Here is a 20555-nt window from a genome sequence, read left to right as displayed (position 1 = left end):
ATAGCCATCAGTGAAGAACCCCTATAGCCATCAGTGAAGAACCCCTATAACCATCAGTGAAGAACCCCTATAGCCATCAGTGAAGAACCCCCTATAGCCATCAGTGAAGAACCCCTATAACCATCAGTGAAGAACCCCTATAACCATCAGTGAAGAACCCCTATAGCCATCAGTGAAGAACCCCTATAGCCATCAGTGAAGAACCCCTATAGCCATCAGTGAAGAACCCCTATAGCCATCAGTGAAGAACCCCTATAGCCATCAGTGAAGAACCCCTATAACCATCAGTGAAGAACCCCTATAACCATCAGTGAAGAACCCCTATAACCATCAGTGAAGAACCCCTATAGCCATCAGTGAAGAACCCCTATAGCCATCAGTGAAGAACCCCTATAACCATCAGTGAAGAACCCCTATAGCCATCAGTGAAGAACCCCCTATAACCATCAGTGAAGAACCCCTATAACCATCAGTGAAGAACCCCTATAGCCATCAGTGAAGAACCCCTATAGCCATCAGTGAAGAACCCCTATAGCCATCAGTGAAGAACCCCTATAGCCATCAGTGAAGAACCCCTATAACCATCAGTGAAGAACCCCTATAACCATCAGTGAAGAACCCCTATAGCCATCAGTGAAGAACCCCTATAGCCATCAGTGAAGAACCCCTATAACCATCAGTGAAGAACCCCTATAACCATCAGTGAAGAACCCCTATAGCCATCAGTGAAGAACCCCTATAGCCATCAGTGAAGAACCCCTATAGCCATCAGTGAAGAACCCCCTATAGCCATCAGTGAAGAACCCCTATAGCCATCAGTGAAGAACCCCCTATAGCCATCAGTGAAGAACCCCTATAACCATCAGTGAAGAACCCCTATAGCCATCAGTGAAGAACCCCTATAACCATCAGTGAAGAACCCCTATAGCCATCAGTGAAGAACCCCTATAGCCATCAGTGAAGAACCCCTATAGCCATCAGTGAAGAACCCCCTATAGCCATCAGTGAAGAACCCCTATAGCCATCAGTGAAGAACCCCTATAGCCATCAGTGAAGAACCCCTATAGCCATCAGTGAAGAACCCCCTATAGCCATCAGTGAAGAACCCCTATAACCATCAGTGAAGAACCCCTATAGCCATCAGTGAAGAACCCCTATAGCCATCAGTGAAGAACCCCTATAGCCATCAGTGAAGAACCCCTATAACCATCAGTGAAGAACCCCTATAACCATCAGTGAAGAACCCCTATAGCCATCAGTGAAGAACCCCTATAACCATCAGTGAAGAACCCCTATAACCATCAGTGAAGAACCCCTATAGCCATCAGTGAAGAACCCCTATAGCCATCAGTGAAGAACCCCTATAACCATCAGTGAAGAACCCCTATAGCCATCAGTGAAGAAGTAAAGGGGCTGAATAATTTTGCACGCCCAATTTTTCAGTTTTTGATTTGTTAAAAAAGTTTGAAATATCCAATAAATGTTGTTCCACTTCATGATTGTGTCCCACTTGTTGATTCTTCACAAAAAAATACAGTTTTATATCTTTATGTTTGAAGCCTGAAATGTGGCAAAAGGTCGCAAAGTTCAAGGGGGCCGAATACTTTCGCAAGGCACTGTATATATACACACACTTTATATACACACACTATACACATAGTATATATATACACACTATATATACACACACTATACACACTATATATACACACACTATACACATAGTGTATATATATATACACACTATATTATATACATTATATATATATATATATATATATATATATATATATATATATATATATATATATATATATATATATATATATATATATATATATACACACACTGTACACATAGTGTGTATATATATATACACATTATACACATAGTATATATACACACATAGTATATATACACACATAGTATATATATATATATATATATATATATATATATATATAGTATATATATATATATATATATATATATATATATATATATATATATATATAATATATACACACACACACACACTATATATACACTATATATATATATATATATATATATATACTATATATATATATATATACATATATACACACTATATATATATATATATATATATATATATACACACACACACTATATATAAACACACACACAGTATGTGTGTATATATTAATACAATACATTTTATATGTGGGTACAATGAGATCATGTACAGACAGCAGACCAGGGACTTCTGCAATGTTAGAATTTAAATCCTTCTGCTAGTGTGTTTTCATTAAATTGACTTGTAATAGCAGGCCTTACCAGTCTGACTCTCTTCCCTCCCTCCCTCCCTCCAGTCCTCCTCAGGCCAGCCCCCTACCCGTCGATCACTCCACCGCACCCTGTCTGATGAGAGTATCTACCGGGGCCAGCGTGTCCCCTCTCTGAGGCTGGGGGACCTAGAACCAGATCCCAGCCTGGCTAGTGACGTGCTGTTCAGCTGCTCCACGTTGCCACGCTCTCCCACCACCCGCGGGGTGCCTCTCAGACGACCTTCGTACAAACTGGGGATCAAACTCCACGGTGAGACTGTTCCAGTTACCTTGAATCCTGCTCACAAACCCTTTTGATGACTGACTATTGAGTAACACACCTGCTCTTGACTCTATCACATGCAGTTGAAGTCGGAAGTTTACATACACTTAGGTTGGAGTCATTAAAACCTGTTTTTCAACCACTCCACAAATTTCTTGTTAACAAACTATAGTTTTGGCAAGTCAGTTAGGACATCTACTTTGTGCATGACATCAAGTAATTTTTCCAACAATTGTTTACAGACAGATTACTTCACTTATAACTCACTGTATCACAATTCCAGTGGGTCTGAAGTTTACATACACTAAGTTGACTGTGCCTTTAAACAGCTTGGAAAATTCCAGAAAATGAGGTGTACCTGTGGATGTATTTCAAGGCCTACCTTCAAACTCAGTGCCTCTTTGCTTGACATCATGGGACAATCAAACTAAATCAGCCAAGACTTCTGAAAAAAATATTGTAGACCTCTACACGTCTGATTCATCCTTGGGAGCAATTTCCAAACGCCTGAAGATACCACATTCATCTGTACAAACAATAGTATTCAAGTATAAACACCATGGGACCACGCAGCTGTCATAGCGCACAGGAAGGAGTGGTTGCGTTCTGTCTCCTAGAGATGAATGTACTTTGGTGTGAAAAGTGCAAATCAATCCCAGAACAACAGCAAAGGACCTTGTGAAGATGCTGGAGGAAACAGGTACAGAATTATCTATATCCACAGTAAAACGAGTCCTATATCGACATAACCTGAAAGGCCGCTCAGCAAGGAAGAAGCTACTGCTCCAAAACCGGCATAAAAAAGCCAAACTACAGTTTGCAACTGCACATCGGGACAAAGATTGTACTTTTTGGAGAAATGTCCTCTGGTCTGATGAAACAAAAATAGAACTGTTTGGCCATAATGACCATTGTTAAAAAAGGGGGAGGCTTGAAGCCGAAGAACACCATCCCAACCGTGAAGCGCGGGGGTGGCAGCATCATGTTGTGGGGGTGCTTTGCTGTAGGAGGGACTGGTGCACTTCACAAAATAGATGGCATCATGAGGAAAGAAAATTATGTAGATATATTGAAGCAACATCTCAAGACATCAGTCAGGAAGTTAAAGCTTTTTCGCAAATGTGTCTTCCAAATGGACAATGACCCCAAGCATACTTCCAAAGTTGTGGCAAAGTGGCTTAAGGACAACAAAGTCAAGGTATTGTTGTGGCCATCACAAAGCCCTGATCTCAATCCTATAGAAACTTTGTGGGCAGAACTGAAGAAGCGTGCGTGAGCAAGGAGGCCGACAAACCTGACTCGGTTACACCAGCTCTGTCAGGAGGAATGGGCCAAAATTCTCCCAACTTATTGTGGGATGCTTGTGGAAGGCTACCCAAAACGTTTGACCCAAGTTAAACAATTTAAAGGCAATGCTACCAAATACTAATTGAGTGTATGTAAACTTCTGACCCACTGGGAATGTGATGAAAGAAATGAAAGCTGAAATAAATAATTCTCTCTACTATTATTCTGACATTTCACATTATTAAAATAAAGTGGTGATCCTAACTGACCTAAAACAGGGAATTTTTACTAGGATTAAAATGTCAGGAATTGTGAAAAACTGAGTTTAAATGTATTTGGCTAAGGTGTATTTAAACTTCCGACTTCAACTGTAGAATATATTAACATGGTCATTGGTTTCTAAAATACAACTGTGGACAGTGGACTACTTGGAATGACATGTGAAGCTTCGATGGAGGGCTTTGTGAGCATGGTGTTTGCTGTGACGCTAGTTGGAGCTGCAGCTGTGTATCTGCTGCCCCCTGCTGGTAGAAAAGCTCATGTTGTTGTACAAATATAAAATAGCAACGTGTTAGCCTCTTTTTTTCTGAAAATGAAACTATCTAAGGGACTAGTGTGCATGGTTGAACAACATTGTCACTAAGTCTGTCTTCTCGTGGTTAGTAATGTCTCCGGCTCTAACCTGCCCCCCCCCCCCCCCCCCCCCCCCCCCCCCCCCGTGCTGTTTCTCCAGGTGACCTGTCTGCGTCTGACACATCATTGGCTGAGATGGTTGAGCGTCAGCGCCACCCCCTCCCCCAGGAGCTGATGCCCCTCCCCCCCTCTGAGAGCAGGGACAGCCCCCTGGACTGGACCCACCTGGTGGATGTGGCCAGCACCTTTGAGAGTAATTACAGTAATATTTAGATTTATATGGCTTCCTTTGAAACAATGAAAGGTATAACTGGATTGTGGCTTGACCTTTAACCCAATTCAACCTCCTTATAATATATACGTAATCTGTTCTCTCTCTCTCTCTGTGTCTCCTCTCTCTCTCTGTGTCCTCTCTCTCTGTGTTTAAATCTGTGTCCTCTCTCTCTGTGTCTCCTCTCTCTCTCTCTCTCTCTCTCTCTCTCTCTGTGTCCTCTTTCTCTCTCTCTCCGTGTCCTCTTTCTCTCTCTCTGTGTCCTCTTTCTCTCTCTCTCTGTGTCCTCTCTCTCTGTTTAAATCTGTGTCCTCTCTCTCTCTGTGTCCTCTCCTTTCTTCCCTCCGTCCAGTCCAGAGAGGGTTTGTGTTCAGTGATTCTAACCCCAGAGGTAGTGGAGCCTCCAGCCCTCACCAGTCACAGCCCAGCCTGGAGATACAGCTTGGCCCTCTATCAAGACCCTCATCCAGGTAACCCACACCTGATACAGCCTGGCCCTTACCCAGGTAACCCACACCAGACACAGCCTGGCCCTCACCCAGGTAACCCACACCAGACACAGCCTGGCCCTCACCCAGGTAAACCACACCAGACACAGCCTGGCCCTCACCCAGGTAACCCACACCTGATACAGCCTGGCCCTCACCCAGGTAACCCACACCAGACACAGCCTGGCCCTCACCCAGGTAACCCACACCAGACACAGCCTGACCCTCACCCAGGTAACCCACACCTGATACAGCCTGGCCCTCACCCAGGTAAACCACACCAGGTAACCCACACCAGACACAGCCTGGCCCTCACCCAGGTAACCCACACCAGACACAGCCTGGCCCTCACCCAGGTAACCCACACCAGACACAGCCTGACCCTCACCCAGGTAACCCACACCTGATACAGCCTGGCCCTCACCCAGGTAAACCACACCAGGTAACCCACACCAGACACAGCCTGGCCCTCACCCAGGTAACCCACACCAGACACAGCCTGGCCCTCACCCAGGTAACCCACACCAGACACAGCCTGACCCTCACCCAGGTAACCCACACCAGACACAGCCTGACCCTCACCCAGGTAACCCACACCAGGTAACCCACACCAGACACAGCCTGGCCCTCACCCAGGTGACCCTCACCAGGTGACCCACACCAGGTGACCCTCACCAGGTGACCCTCACCAGGTGACCCACACCAGGTGACCCTCACCAGGTGACCCACACCAGGTGACCCTCACCAGGTGACCCTCACCAGGTGACCCTCACCAGGTGACCCACACCAGGTGACCCTCACCAGGTGACCCACACCAGGTGACCCACACTTCCGCTCCATTCATGTTGACAGTGGCAGCAGTATTCTGTTAAATTATTTCCAAACATTTTAATCCTGCTTGTCAGAGACTGCAAGTATTTTAAATAGTTTCTGAAGGCTTGAAGATACGGTTCCCATCCTGACTACTCGTAGTTATTACTAGATGTGTTATAGATGATGCCAGATCTCCCATCCTGACTCCTCGTAGTTATTACTAGATGATGCCAGATCTCCCATCCTGACTACTCGTAGTTATGACTAGATGATGCCAGATCTCCCATCCTGACTACTCGTAGTTATGACTAGATGATGCCAGATCTCCCATCCTGACTCCTCGTAGTTATTACTAGATGATGCCAGATCTCCCATCCTGACTACTCGTAGTTATTACTAGATGATGCCAGATCTCCCATCCTGACTACTCGTAGTTATTACTAGATGATGCCAGATCTCCCATCCTGACTACTCGTAGTTATGACTAGATGATGCCAGATCTCCCATCCTGACTACTCATAGTTATGACTAGATGATGCCAGATCTCCCATCCTGACTACTCGTAGTTATTACTAGATGATGCCAGATCTCCCATCCTGACTACTCGTAGTTATTACTAGATGATGCCAGATCTCCCATCCTGACTACTCGTAGTTATGACTAGATGATGCCAGATCTCCCATCCTGACTACTCATAGTTATTACTAGATGTGTTATCGATGATGCCAGATCTCACATCCTGACTTCTCGTAGTTATTACTAGATGTGTTTTAGATGATGCCAGATCTCCCATCCTGACTACTCGTAGTTATTACTAGATGATGCCAGATCTCCCATCCTGTCTACTCGTAGTTATTACTAGATGTGTTATCGATGATGCCAGATCTCACATCCTGTCTACTCGTAGTTATTACTAGATGATGCCAGATCTCCCATCCTGACTACTCGTAGTTATTACTAGATGATGCCAGATCTCCCATCCTGACTACTCGTAGTTATTACTAGATGATGCCACATCTCCCATCCTGACTACTCGTAGTTATTACTAGATGATGCCAGATCTCCCATCCTGACTACTCGTAGTTACTACTAGATGTGTTATCGATGATGCCAGATCTCACATCCTGACTACTCGTAGTTATTACTAGATGTGTTATCGATGATGCCAGATCTCACATCCTGTCTACTCGTAGTTATTACTAGATGATGCCAGATCTCCCATCCTGACTACTCGTAGTTATTACTAGATGTGTTATCGATGATGCCAGATCTCACATCCTGTCTACTCGTAGTTATTACTAGATGTGTTTTAGATGATGCCAGATCTCCCATCCTGACTACTCATAGTTATAACTAGATGTGTTTTAGATGATGCCAGATCTCCCATCCTGACTACTCATAGTTATAACTAGATGTGTTTTAGATGATGCCAGATCTCCCATCCTGACTACTCATAGTTATAACTAGATGTGTTTTAGATGATACCAGATCTCCCATCGTGACTCCTCGTAGTTATTACTAGATGATGCCAGATCTCCCATCCTGACTACTCGTAGTTATTACTAGATGATAACAGATCTCCCATCCTGACTACTCATAGTTATAACTAGATGTGTTTTAGATGATGCCAGATCTCCCATCCTGACTACTCATAGTTATAACTAGATGTGTTTTAGATGATGCCAGATCTCCCATCCTGACTACTCATAGTTATAACTAGATGTGTTTTAGATGATGCCAGATCTCCCATCCTGACTACTCATAGTTATAACTAGATGTGTTTTAGATGATGCCAGATCTCCCATCCTGACTACTCATAGTTATAACTAGATGTGTTTTAGATGATGCCAGATCTCCCATCCTGACTTCTCATAGTTATTACTAGATGTGTTATTAGATGATGCCAGATCTCCCATCCTGACTACTCATAGTTATTACTAGATGTGTTATAGATGATTCCAGATCTCCCATCCTGACTCCTCGTAGCTATTACTAGATGATGCCAGATCTCCCATCCTGACTACTCGTAGTTATTACTAGATGATAACAGATCTCCCATCCTGACTACTCATAGTTATAACTAGATGTGTTTTAGATGATGCCAGATCTCCCATCCTGACTTCTCATAGTTATTACTAGATGTGTTATTAGATGATGTCATGTGTTCAGATGTGTGTTTGTCACTCTTCCCTCAGTGAGGGTCCTGCAGGTTTGGAGAGGAAGTTGACCAAGCTGGAAGCCATGGTTAGGATGCTGCAGGATGACCTGAAGAAGGTAACACACCAGCACACACACAACATAGCTCTCCTCTCCCTCTCTGTCGTCGTTTCAGCAAATTGATGGGAAACATGGTCGTCAATAACCACTCGAGTCAATAAATGCACTTTAACTCAGAAACGAACGATGAAGACAAGGTTTAAACTAATGGACTAATGGCTCTCACAAAAAATACACACACACGTACACACTCAAACGTCTGTACTTTCTCAAACTTTAGCCGTGTCCGATCTCTACGTTTGTCACAAGCTGCCGACTGTTTTCTCATTTGGAACAAACTTGGTCACACAGTTTTCTGTCCTTTTAGTTAGTGAATCAGCAGTTTGTGTCATTCCCGGTGGTTTAGATACAATCTGTTATACAATGTTGCTAAACTCTTAACTCCTCTCTCTCTCTCCCTCTATCCCTCCTCCCTCTCCAATCTCTCCCACTCTCCTTCTCCCTCTTCCTCTCTCCTTCTCCCTCTTCCTCCTCTCTCACTCTCCTTCTCCCTCTTCCTCTCTATCCCTCTCTCTCCTCTTTCTCCCCTCCCTCCTCTCTCTCCGCCTCCCTCCTCTCTCTCCGCCTCCCTCCTCTCTCTCCGCCTCCCTCCTCTCTCTCCGCCTCCCTCCTCTCTCTCCGCCTCCCTCCTCTCTCTCCGCCTCCCTCCTCTCTCCCCCTCCCTCCTCCCGCTTCAATCCCTCCCACCCTCCTTCCCCCCTCCTCTCTCACCCTCCTTTTCCCTCTACCTCTCTCTATCCCTCCCATTATCTCTCCTTTCCTCCCCTCCCTCCTTTCCTTCCCTCACTCCTTCTCCTTTCCTTCCCTCTCTCCTTCTCCTTTCCTTCCCTCTCTCCTTCTCCTTTCCTTCCCTCTCTCCTTCTCCTTTCCTTCCTTCCCTTCTCCTCCCTCTCCTTTCCTTTCCCTCCCTCCCCTTCCTTCCCTCCCTCCTCCTCCCTCTCTTCTCCTCCCTCTCCTTTCCTTCCCTCCCTCCTCCTTTCCTTCCTTCCTTCCCTCCCTCCTCCTCACTCTCCATCCTTCCCTCCCTCCTCCTCCCTTTCCATCCTTCCCTCCCTCCTCCTCCCTTTCCTTCCTTCCCTCCCTCCTCCTTTCCTTCCTTCCCTCCCTCCTCCTCCCTTTCCTTTCCTTTCCTTCCCTCCCTCCCTTTCCTTCCCTCCCTCTCCTTTCCTTCCCTCTCTCCTCCTCCCTCTCCATCCTTCCCTCCCTCCTCCTCCTTTCCTTCCTTCCCTCCCTCCTCCTCCTTTCCTTCCTTCCTTCCCTCCCTCTCCATCCTTCCCTCCCTCCCTCCTCCCTCTCCTTTCCTTCCCTCCCTATAGGAGCGTGAGGAGAAGCAGCGTCTCCATCTACAGATCAAGATGCTATGGGAAGATAACCAGCGGCTGCAGGAGGAGTCCCAGAGCTCTGCTGCCAAACTCAAGAAGTTCACAGAGTGGGTTTTCAACACCATCGACATGAACTGAGGCAGAAGAGAGGGGAGACAGAAGAGAGAGAGAGACAGAAGAGAGAGAGGAGGAGAGAGTGAGGTGAGGTGAGGAAGAGGACTTTTCAACTGGAGGGAGAAGAGGAAGAGAGCTCTGCTGCCAAACTCAAGAAGTTCACAGAGTGGGTTTTCAACACCATCGACATGAACTGAGACAGAAGAGAGAGAGACAGAAGAGAGAGAGACAGAAGAGAGAGAGACAGAAGAGAGAGAGACAGAAGAGAGAGAGACAGAAGAGAGAGAGACAGAAGAGAGAGAGACAAAAGAGAGAGAGACAGAAGAGAGAGAAGAGAGGGAGAGACAGGAGAGAGAGAGAGCGACAGGAGAGAGAGGGAGAGACAGGAGAGAGAGAGAGCGACAGGAGTGAGAGACAGGAGAGGAGAGGAGGAGAGAGTGAGGTGAGGTGAGGTGAGGAAGAGGACTTTTCAACTGGAGGGAGAAGAGGAAGAGAGAGAGAGGAAGAGAGTGAGGAGAGGGAGAAGGGGAAGAGAGAGGGAGAAGAGGAAGAGAGAGTGAGGAGAATGAGGAGAGGGAGGAGAGGGAGAAGTGGAAGAGAGAAAGTGATTGTCCTTGACTCTAGCCAAACAATGGGACCAGTGCCAACCACCCCAAAACCATTTCCCCTTCTCCCTGGAACTCGCTGAAGGACGTATTTCAACCCCCGTGTCTCCTTCTTACCATCGGTCTTCAGTAAAGTTCCCTTCTCACACTCAGGACCAGAGCCTAGAAGGACAGTGTTGTTGTGTTAATTAATCCTGTCCTCTGGCTTAGGAGGTGTGTATTTGTGATGTGATTTCAGTACTGCCCAGAAATACTAGAGCTCAGAAGACTTGAGCGTTGTCTCCTCCCACAGCGTCTGAGCTGACTTCACTCTGGGAGTGGTAGGAGGACAACGAGAGAGTTATGTTTACCCAGACAGCCTCAGTGTCTGTACAGTACGTCTCTTCACCTGAGGCCTCAGAACATAGACCACACTAACTGTAACAGCCCCTGTGGAAACTGGAATCGCTCCTCTCTCTTCCCTCTCTCCTCTCTCTTCCCTCTCTCCTCTCTCTTCCCTCTCTCCCCTCTTCCCTCTCTCCTTTCTCCTCCCTCTCCCCTCTCTCTCCTCCCTCTCCCCTCTCTCTCCTCTCTCTTCCCTCTCTCTCCTCTCTCTTCCCTCTCTCCTCTCTCTACCTCTCTCTTCCCCCTCTCCTCTCTCTACCTCTCTTCCCTCTCTCTTCCCTCTCTCCTCTCTCTCCTCTCTATTCCCTCTCTCTTCCCTCTCTCCTCTCTCTACCTCTCTCCTCCCTCTTCTCCCTCTCTCCTCCCTCTGCTCCCCCTCTCCTCCCTTTGCTCCCTCTCTCCTTCTCTGCTCCCTCTCTCCTTCACCCGTTTCTATTGGACCAACCAAGTAGAGAGAATGAAGAGCCAGCAATCCAGGTACCTACTGGGTTAACTCGGTGTCTATGGAAGCCTGGACATTCTGACCAAGGGATTGTATCTGCTTTGGACCAGGGCATTGAGAAGCATGTGCTTCTAACATCTGAAAGAGAACTTTCCAAGAGTCTGGAAAAATAGATATTTTGGCAGTTGGAGTTTTGTCAACCCCCCCTCGGCACCATATTGCCCTCCCAACTAGTCTCATTGACCAGTAATGTGTTACAACCCCCCCAAACCACACTCTGATGCCCCCAAACCACACTCTGATGCCCCCAAACCACACTCTGATGCCCCCCAAACCACACTCTGATGCCCCCCAACCACACTCTGATGCCCCCCAACCACACTCTGCCCCCTCCCAACCACACTCTGCCCCCTCCCAACCACACTCTGCCCCCTCCCAACCACACTCTGCCCCCTCCCAACCACACTCTGCCCCCTCCCAACCACACTCTGCCCCCTCCCAACCACACTCTGACCCCTCCCACCACACTCTGACCCCTCCCACCACACTCTGACCCCCTCCCACCACACTCTGACCCCCTCCCACCACACTCTGACCCCCTCCCACCACACTCTGCCCCCCCCCCCCTCAGAAACATCCGGCATCCTCGATCTCAGAATCCATTGTGTAGGTGCTTGTGACACTTTGAAACTTGGTTCCAGGTTGGTTAAATAACCAAGTCATCAACAGCGGAGAGAGATGCCGTGGTCAGACGACATGGCTGAAATCAGGACTATATTGCTAACAGAACGGTGTTTTAAAAGCAATAAGCACAGAGCATAACCAGACCTTCCTGTTCCGTTTACAAGAGAAGTTACTGAGGACCAGTGGGTTTGAAACGGCCGTTTTACTCCAAAGCAGAGTGATGGGACGTCTTCATCATTTTGGGTGTACGGCGCGATGAAGACGAGTACGATGAAGACGAGAGAGGATTCTTCTCTTTCCCCCCCCACCATCTCAAGGAATGTGATTCACTTTTAAATCGGGAAGCATTTTTTTTTGGGGGGGGGGGGGGATTTTATTTATTTCTTTGTATTATAACAACAAAATCAATAAATAAGTAGTTCTTATTGCGTACAGTACAACTGAAGTCGTCAGTGTTTAGTTTTCTCTTAGAAAATGTCATTATTTTATTATCTAAATGGCTTTGATTCTTTCCATTCTTGCTTTTAAAGCCTGACATTATGGTTTCTACTAGCTCTGGTCCAGGGCATTAGTCCGTGTTCCTCCACTCCTGTTAGTAGAGAAACGTGCGCTTACACCCTGGACCAGAGCTAGCTTCCTATATTATTAATATCTCGTTTCGTGGTGCCAGAGCCTGCTGTTGTGTTGCTTACAGTGCCCTCCAGTGGTGAAAAGTGGAAGTGTCACTCAACATAAAATAATCTATGTGCTGCCATGATCCATCCTCTGTGTACTAAAACACCTCTCTGTCTCTATAGTCAGAAACGACAGTCGTTTTATTCAGTTCAACCCCCACAGATAAAGGAAGAAAGGAATAACTGTGTGATTCAATCTGAACCCCTCAACATTGTCAAGCTACTCGAGCTGCAATACAGGTGACTGAGAACAATAGAGTACAATATATGTTGTTGTTGTTGTTGTTTTTGGGTGTGAATGAATGTGTTAGTTAGATTCAATCTCCGTGTAGTCTGTGTTCTTCATCCACTGATGGGGAGACATGGATCCTGGCTTGTCTTCTAGCCCAACTGGTCACAGTTGGCATGACGGCACAAACCGGTCTGGCTAAGAAAACACCTGTGTCACTACTAAAGTGGACAGCTACCTGGTATAAAACACACCTGTGTCACTACTAAAGTGGACAGCTACCTGGTATAAAACACACCTGTGTCACTACTAAAGTGGACAGCTACCTGGTATAAAACACACCTGTGTCACTACTAAAGTGGACAGCTACCTGGTATAAAACACACCTGTGTCACTACTAAAGTGGACAGCTACCTGGTATAAAACACACCTGTGTCACTACTAAAGTGGACAGCTACCTGGTATAAAACACACCTGTGTCACTACTAAAGTGGACAGCTACCTGGTATAAAACACACCTGTCACTACTAAAGTGGACAGCTACCTGGTATAAAACACACCTGTGTCACTACTAAAGTGGACAGCTACCTGGTATAAAACACACCTGTGTCACTACTAAAGTGGACAGCTACCTGGTATAAAACACACCTGTGTCACTACTAAAGTGGACAGCTACCTGGTATAAAACACACCTGTGTCACTACTAAAGTGGACAGCTACCTGGTATAAAACACACCTGTGTCACTACTAAAGTGGACAGCTACTTCAACGTGTGGAGTTTGTTTTGAAGCTGTTGCTATGCTGTGGTGGTATGATAATAAAGGTCTTTCCACCTCCGTAGAGACACTGTTACATAAGACAGAGACACCAGGGAGGGAAACACTTAGTCATCACTCAGGTGTGTGTGTCCCTTTTGCTGTGTGTGTGTGTGTGTGTGAGATGGGTATGTGGCTAAATAACTGTTGGGGTGGGGGGTCTCTGACCTCTGTTGGGGTGGGGGGGTCTCTGACCTCTGTTTGTGTGAGGGGGTCTCTGACCTCTGTTTGGGTGAGGGGGTCTCTGACCTCTGTTGGGGTGGGGGGGTCTCTGACCTCTGTTGGGGTGGGGGGGGTCTCTGACCTCTGTTGGGGTGGGGGGGTCTCTGACCTCTGTTGGGGTGAGGGGGTCTCTGACCTCTGTTGGGGTGGGGGGGTCTCTGACCTCTGTTTGGGTGAGGGGGTCTCTGACCTCTGTTGGGGTGGGGGGGGTCTCTGACCTCTGTTGGGGTGGAGGGGTCTCTGACCTCTGTTTGGGTGAGGGGGTCTCTGCCCTCTGTTGGGGTGAGGGGGTCTCTGACCTCTTTGGGTGAGGGGGTCTCCCTTCTACTTGTAAATATTCCCCCAGGGATTACACCCCAGTACTCGTCAAAACATAATCAGTCACCAGAAGCCCACTTGTTCAGTCAGCATGTAGCCTGAGCTAGAGAGTTCCAGAACTATGAAGTGGGTTCTAGAATGTTTACAACAATGGTGAAGTATCTCCTTCTGAGATGGAGACTGTCTGTCTGTCACTCTGTCTGTCACTCTGTCTGTCACTCTGTCTGTCACTCTGTCTGTCACTCTGTCTGTCACTCTGTCTGTCCCTTGTCTGTCTGTCTCCCTCGTCTGTCTGTCACTCTGTCTGTCACTCTGTCTGTCCCTCGTCTGTCTGTCTCCCTCGTATGTCTGTCACTCTGTCTGTCACTCTGTCTGTCACTCTGTCTGTCACTCTGTCTGTCACTCTGTCTCCCTCGTCTGTCTGTCTCCCTCGTCTGTCTGTCTCCCTCGTCTGTCTGTCTCCCTCGTCTGTCTGTCTGTCTGTCTGTCACTCTGTCTGTCACTCTGTCTGTCACTCTGTCTGTCACTCTGTCTCCCTCGTCTGTCTGTCTCCCTCGTCTGTCTGTCTCCCTCGTCTGTCTGTCTCCCTCGTCTGTCTGTCTCCCTCGTCTGTCTGTCTCCCTCGTCTGTCTGTCTGTCTGTCTGAATGGATCTAGGGAGGCGTGTCTTGGTTCTGTTGTAAGAATCGTCCAACCCACCTCATCCCTTCCCTTACTGTACCAGTGACTGACGAAGAACATTAGTCCATGTTGAAATGAGATATTATTTCTAGATTTTATTGCCATAGTTTTGTACTCTGTTGTACTCACAAACTATCACGTAGGGCGGAGGGGTTGGAGTTTTGAGTTCCGTGTTGTCGTGCACACAGACAAACAGTCGCACGCACACACACACACACACACACACACACACACTCTCTCTCTCGCCTTGATACAGTACCAGGCTTATTCCTCCATTCTGAATATTCTGTCACGTTACTCTTCACTTTTTCATTTTTCTTTTGCTGTTCTGTTGTTCCTTATGTTCTGTTGTTCCTTCTGTTCTGTTGTTCCTTATGTTCTGTTCTGTTGTTCCTTATGTTCTGTTGTTCCTTCTGTTCTGTTCTGTTGTTCCTTATGTTCTGTTCTGTTGTTCCTTATGTTCTGTTCTGTTGTTCCTTATGTTCTGTTCTGTTGTTCCTTCTGTTCTGTTCTGTTGTTCCTTATGTTCTGTTCTGTTGTTCCTTATGTTCTGTTCTGTTGTTCCTTCTGTTCTGTTCTGTTGTTCCTTATGTTCTGTTCTGTTGTTCCTTCTGTTCTGTTCTGTTGTTCCTTATGTTCTGTTCTGTTGTTCCTTCTGTTCTGTTCTGTTGTTCCTTCTGTTCTGTTCTGTTGTCCCTTATGTTCTGTTGTTCCTTATGTTCTGTTGTTCATTATGTTCTGTTTTGTTCATGATGTTCTGTTGTTCCTTCTGTTCTGTTCTGTTGTTCCTTCTGTTCGTTCTGTTCTGTTCTGTTTTGTTCCTTATGTTCTGTTCTGTTTTGTTCCTTATGTTCTGTTGTTCCTTATGTTCTGTTGTTCCTTATGTTCTGTTGTTCCTTCTGTTCGTTCTGTTCTGTTCTGTTTTGTTCCTTCTGTTCTGTTCTGTTTTGTTCCTTATGTTCTGTTGTTCCTTATGTTCTGTTTTGTTCCTTATGTTCTGTTGTTCCTTATGTTCTGTTGTTCCTTATGTTCTGTTGTTCCTTATGTTCTGTTGTTCCTTATGTTCTGTTGTTCCTTATGTTCTGTTGTTCCTTATGTTCTGTTTTGTTCCTTATGTTCTGTTGTTCCTTATGTTCTGTTTTGTTCCTTATGTTCTGTTGTTCCTTATGTTCTGTTTTGTTCCTTATGTTCTGTTGTTCCTTATGTTCTGTTGTTCCTTCTGTTCTGTTTTGTTCCTTATGTTCTGTTGTTCCTTATGTTCTGTTTTGTTCCTTATGTTCTGTTGTTCCTTATGTTCTGTTGTTCGTTATGTTCTGTTTTGTTCATGATGTTCTGTTGTTCCTTATGTTGGGTTCGGTTGTTTCTTCTGTTCGACTGTTCCTTCTATTCTGTCAAGACATTTATAAAACAAGACCAATAAATTCTGGGAGTGTGAATGTAACATAATGTTTTGTAATTATATCTTTAGTCTCCAAATGTTTTTTAAAAAGGGATCTTTGCAGACTGTTTTGTACAAATGATTGTTGCGACTGAATTGTATCAAATGTGTATGAAAACCACTCCTGTGTGTACGTTATCTAAATGTACTTTATTTCTCTCTGATTACATCCCAAATGGCACCCTATCCCCTATCTAGTGCACTACAATGTTAAAAGTAGTGCACTAGATAGGGAATAGGGTGCCATTTTGGTACGTGTCCTTATTGTTGCTGGTACTGTAGTATTGCAGTGGCTTAAGTAGGGGTTTATGGGGGGGACAGTATTCTGTTGGAAACATGGGCCCTAGTTAAACAAATTACCACGAAGAACTCAAACCGTTTTGCATTGAATGCACATATAAAAAAAAATGACATGGTTATTAATGAACAAAGTTTATATCCCATGTTTGTAAAATGTAGAGGTGTATAAAATAGCCATTTTCAGTGGTCATCACACGATTAAAGTTTTTTTTGAATTAAAAGACTTAATTTGAGCCTCAGTTTTCTGTTGTAGTGTGGGAGGAGAGAGACTGCTTTTGTTTTGCTGCTTGGGTAGATGTGTGTGTGTGTGTGTGTGTGTGTGTGTGTGTGTACTGGTCCAACAGATGTATTTATCTGCCAATAGATTAAAGGCACCCAGAAGTGTTTCACTTTCCTTTGTGAATTAAGCGAGAGCTCTATTTTCTATTTCGAGTGACTGCTCTGTTGTTTTGCGGCTGGAGTCTGCCTCCTCCTCTGTCCTCCCTCTCCTTCTCTCTCTTTCTCTCTCTCCTTCTCCCTTTCCTTCTCCCTTTCCTTCTCCCTTTCCTTCTCCCTTTCCTTCTCTCTCCTTCTTCCTCTCCTTCTCCCTCTCCTCTCTCTCTCTTCTCTCCCTCTCTCTCTCTCCCTCTCTCTCCTTCTCACTCTCCTTCTCTCTCTCTCTCTCCTTCTCCCTCTCCCTCTACTTCTCCCTCTACTTCTCCCTCTCTCTCCTTCTCCCCCTCCTTCTCTCTCTCCTTCTCTCTCTCCTTCTCTCCTCTTTCTCTCTATACACTCACACACAGCTCAGTTTCATGAGTATCTGTTTGCCTGGCTGCTAGATAATTGCAGTTTGCAGTGAGTAATCGGAGCAACAATGAGGAGACAAGAGGGAGGGGAGAGAGAGAGAGAGGAAGGGAGAGGATAGAGAGAGAGAGGGTGGAGGGATGAGAGGGAGGGACGGGAGAGGAGAGAGGAAGGGAGGGGATAGAGAGAGGGGGTGGAGGGACGAGAGGGAGGGACGGGAGAGGAGAGAGGAAGGGAGGGGATAGAGAGAGGGGGTGGAGGGACGAGAGGGAGGGACGGGAGAGGAGAGAGGAAGGGAGGGGATAGAGAGAGGGGGTGGAGGGACGAGAGGGAGTGACGGGAGAGGAGAGAGGAAGGGAGGGGATAGAGAGAGGGGGTGGAGGGACGAGAGGGAGGGACGGGAGAGGAGAGAGGGAGGGGATAGAGAGAGGGGGTGGAGGGACGAGAGAGGAGAGAGGAAGGGAGGGGATAGAGAGAGGGGGTGGAGGGACGGGAGAGGAGAGAGGAAGGGAGGGGATAGAGAGAGGGGGTGGAGGGATGAGAAAGGAAGGGAGGGGATAGAGAGAGGGGTGGAGGGATGAGAGAGGAAGGGAGGGGATAGAGGGACTGGAGATGAGGGGAGTTGAAGGTATAGATGGACGGAAGGGGAGAGGAGAGGGACTGCAGAAGAGAGGAGGGGGGGTGATATGAGAAGAGGAAATGATAGGGGGAGAGGGACTGCAGAGGAGAGGAGGGGGGGTGATATGAGAAGAGGAAAGGATAGGGGGGAGAGGGACTGGAGATGAGGGGAGTTGAAGGTATAGATGGACGGAAGGGGAGAGGAGAGGAGAGGGGGTGATATGAGAAGAGGAAAGGATAGGGGGGAGAGGGACTGGAGACTGGCCCCGCCCTGCACTGCCCTTATGTTCCCCTTCACGATGTATTCCTGACTATCAACCTCCCCATATGACCTTGCCAGGAAGGACCGTAAATTCAATATTGTCACAACCGATGTACAGATGACGATACAACACTCTCCGGACAATTTTTACAGTACTTGTAATGACTTGCTTAAACTTAATTAAAGCACCCGACGTCAATCTGTTCATTTTAGCTTGATCTGCTAGTGATGACTGTAGAGCCTCTACACCACATCATCCTCCATCTTGGATCGGTTTCCCCAGCAACTATCTGAAATCCACCTGGGGCTGAGTCACTGGTGGAGCGATGTTTTTAGAATGATTAAGATGTTTGGCGGCAAAATTAATATGCGTCACAAACGCAAACATTTCTTTCATTTTTACTGGTGATCAGCAGTCAAGAAAGCTTAGAATAATTTTTTTTTTAAATTTGCTACAAAACTTATTTTTTAAATAAATGACTGCAGGAAGAGTAGGCGACCTAACCTCCTTAACTCTTGGTCCTTGAGGTGAGGCTTGTGTTCCTCCTCAGCACTAACAGGGCCAGCCGGGATCAGTAGTCTGTGATGGTGGGTTGAGCTGTGATCAGATGAGGTGTATCAGCACCAAACTCACACCTACTGGGTTCTTCACTGATGGCTATAGGGGGTTCTTCACTGATGGCTATAGGGGTTCTTCACTGATGGCTATAGGGGTTCTTCACTGATGGCTATAGGGGTTCTTCACTGATGGCTATAGGGGTTCTTCACTGATGGCTATAGGGGTTCTTCACTGATGGTTATAGGGGTTCTTCACTGATGGCTATAGGGGTTCTTCACTGATGGTTATAGGGGTTCTTCACTGATGGCTATAGGGGGTTCTTCACTGATGGCTATAGGGGTTCTTCACTGATGGCTATAGGGGTTCTTCACTGATGGCTATAGGGGTTCTTCACTGATGGCTATAGGGGGTTCTTCACTGATGGCTATAGGGGTTCTTCACTGATGGCTATAGGGGTTCTTCACTGATGGCTATAGGGGTTCTTCACTGATGGTTATAGGGGTTCTTCACTGATGGCTATAGGGGTTCTTCACTGATGGTTATAGGGGTTCTTCACTGATGGCTATAGGGGGTTCTTCACTGATGGCTATAGGGGTTCTTCACTGATGGCTATAGGGGGTTCTTCACTGATGGCTATAGGGGTTCTTCACTGATGGCTATAGGGGTTCTTCACTGATGGTTATAGGGGTTCTTCACTGATGGTTATAGGGGTTCTTCACTGATGGCTATAGGGGTTCTTCACTGATGGTTATAGGGGTTCTTCACTGATGGTTATAGGGGTTCTTCACTGATGGCTATAGGGGTTCTTCACTGATGGCTATAGGGGTTCTTCACTGATGGCTATAGGGGTTCTTCACTGATGGCTATAGGGGTTCTTCACTGATGGTTATAGGGGTTCTTCACTGATGGTTATAGGGGTTCTTCACTGATGGCTATAGGGGGTTCTTCACTGATGGCTATAGGGGTTCTTCACTGATGGTTATAGGGGTTCTTCACTGATGGCTATAGGGGTTCTTCACTGATGGTTATAGGGGTTCTTCACTGATGGTTATAGGGGTTCTTCACTGATGGCTATAGGGGTTCTTCACTGATGGTTATAGGGGTTCTTCACTGATGGTTATAGGGGTTCTTCACTGATGGCTATAGGGGTTCTTCACTGATGGCTATAGGGGTTCTTCACTGATGGCTATAGGGGTTCTTCACTGATGGTTATAGGGGTTCTTCACTGATGGCTATAGGGGGTTCTTCACTGATGGCTATAGGGGTTCTTCACTGATGGCTATAGGGGTTCTTCACTGATGGCTATAGGGGTTCTTCACTGATGGCTATAGGGGGTTCTTCACTGATGGCTATAGGGGTTCTTCACTGATGGCTATAGGGGTTCTTCACTGATGGCTATAGGGGTTCTTCACTGATGGTTATAGGGGTTCTTCACTGATGGCTATAGGGGTTCTTCACTGATGGTTATAGGGGTTCTTCACTGATGGCTATAGGGGGTTCTTCACTGATGGCTATAGGGGTTCTTCACTGATGGCTATAGGGGGTTCTTCACTGATGGCTATAGGGGTTCTTCACTGATGGCTATAGGGGTTCTTCACTGATGGTTATAGGGGTTCTTCACTGATGGTTATAGGGGTTCTTCACTGATGGCTATAGGGGTTCTTCACTGATGGCTATAGGGGTTCTTCACTGATGGTTATAGGGGTTCTTCACTGATGGTTATAGGGGTTCTTCACTGATGGCTA

General features: G+C 46.4%; 1 protein-coding gene across 1 annotated transcript in view; it reads left to right on the top strand.

Annotated features, from left to right (window-relative positions):
* The window catches only part of sipa1l1 (signal-induced proliferation-associated 1 like 1), a 219796-nt gene extending 209753 nt beyond the window's left edge, over positions 1-10043 (top strand). The window contains 5 exon segments of the mRNA XM_090242469.1: positions 2355-2580; positions 4613-4765; positions 5136-5253; positions 8280-8358; positions 9678-10043. Coding sequence (XP_090098595.1) covers positions 2355-2580; positions 4613-4765; positions 5136-5253; positions 8280-8358; positions 9678-9821 — 720 coding nt within the window. The 3' untranslated portion in view covers positions 9822-10043.
* The last annotated feature ends 10512 nt before the right edge of the window (positions 10044-20555 follow it).

The sequence above is a fragment of the Oncorhynchus mykiss genome, chromosome 8, assembly GCF_057628025.1.
Source record: "Oncorhynchus mykiss isolate SJ-2025 chromosome 8, ASM5762802v1, whole genome shotgun sequence".
In the NCBI taxonomy this organism is placed as follows: domain Eukaryota; kingdom Metazoa; phylum Chordata; class Actinopteri; order Salmoniformes; family Salmonidae; genus Oncorhynchus; species Oncorhynchus mykiss.
Note: the sequence above shows the minus strand (reverse complement) of the source record. Positions and strands in the feature narration are given on the sequence as shown.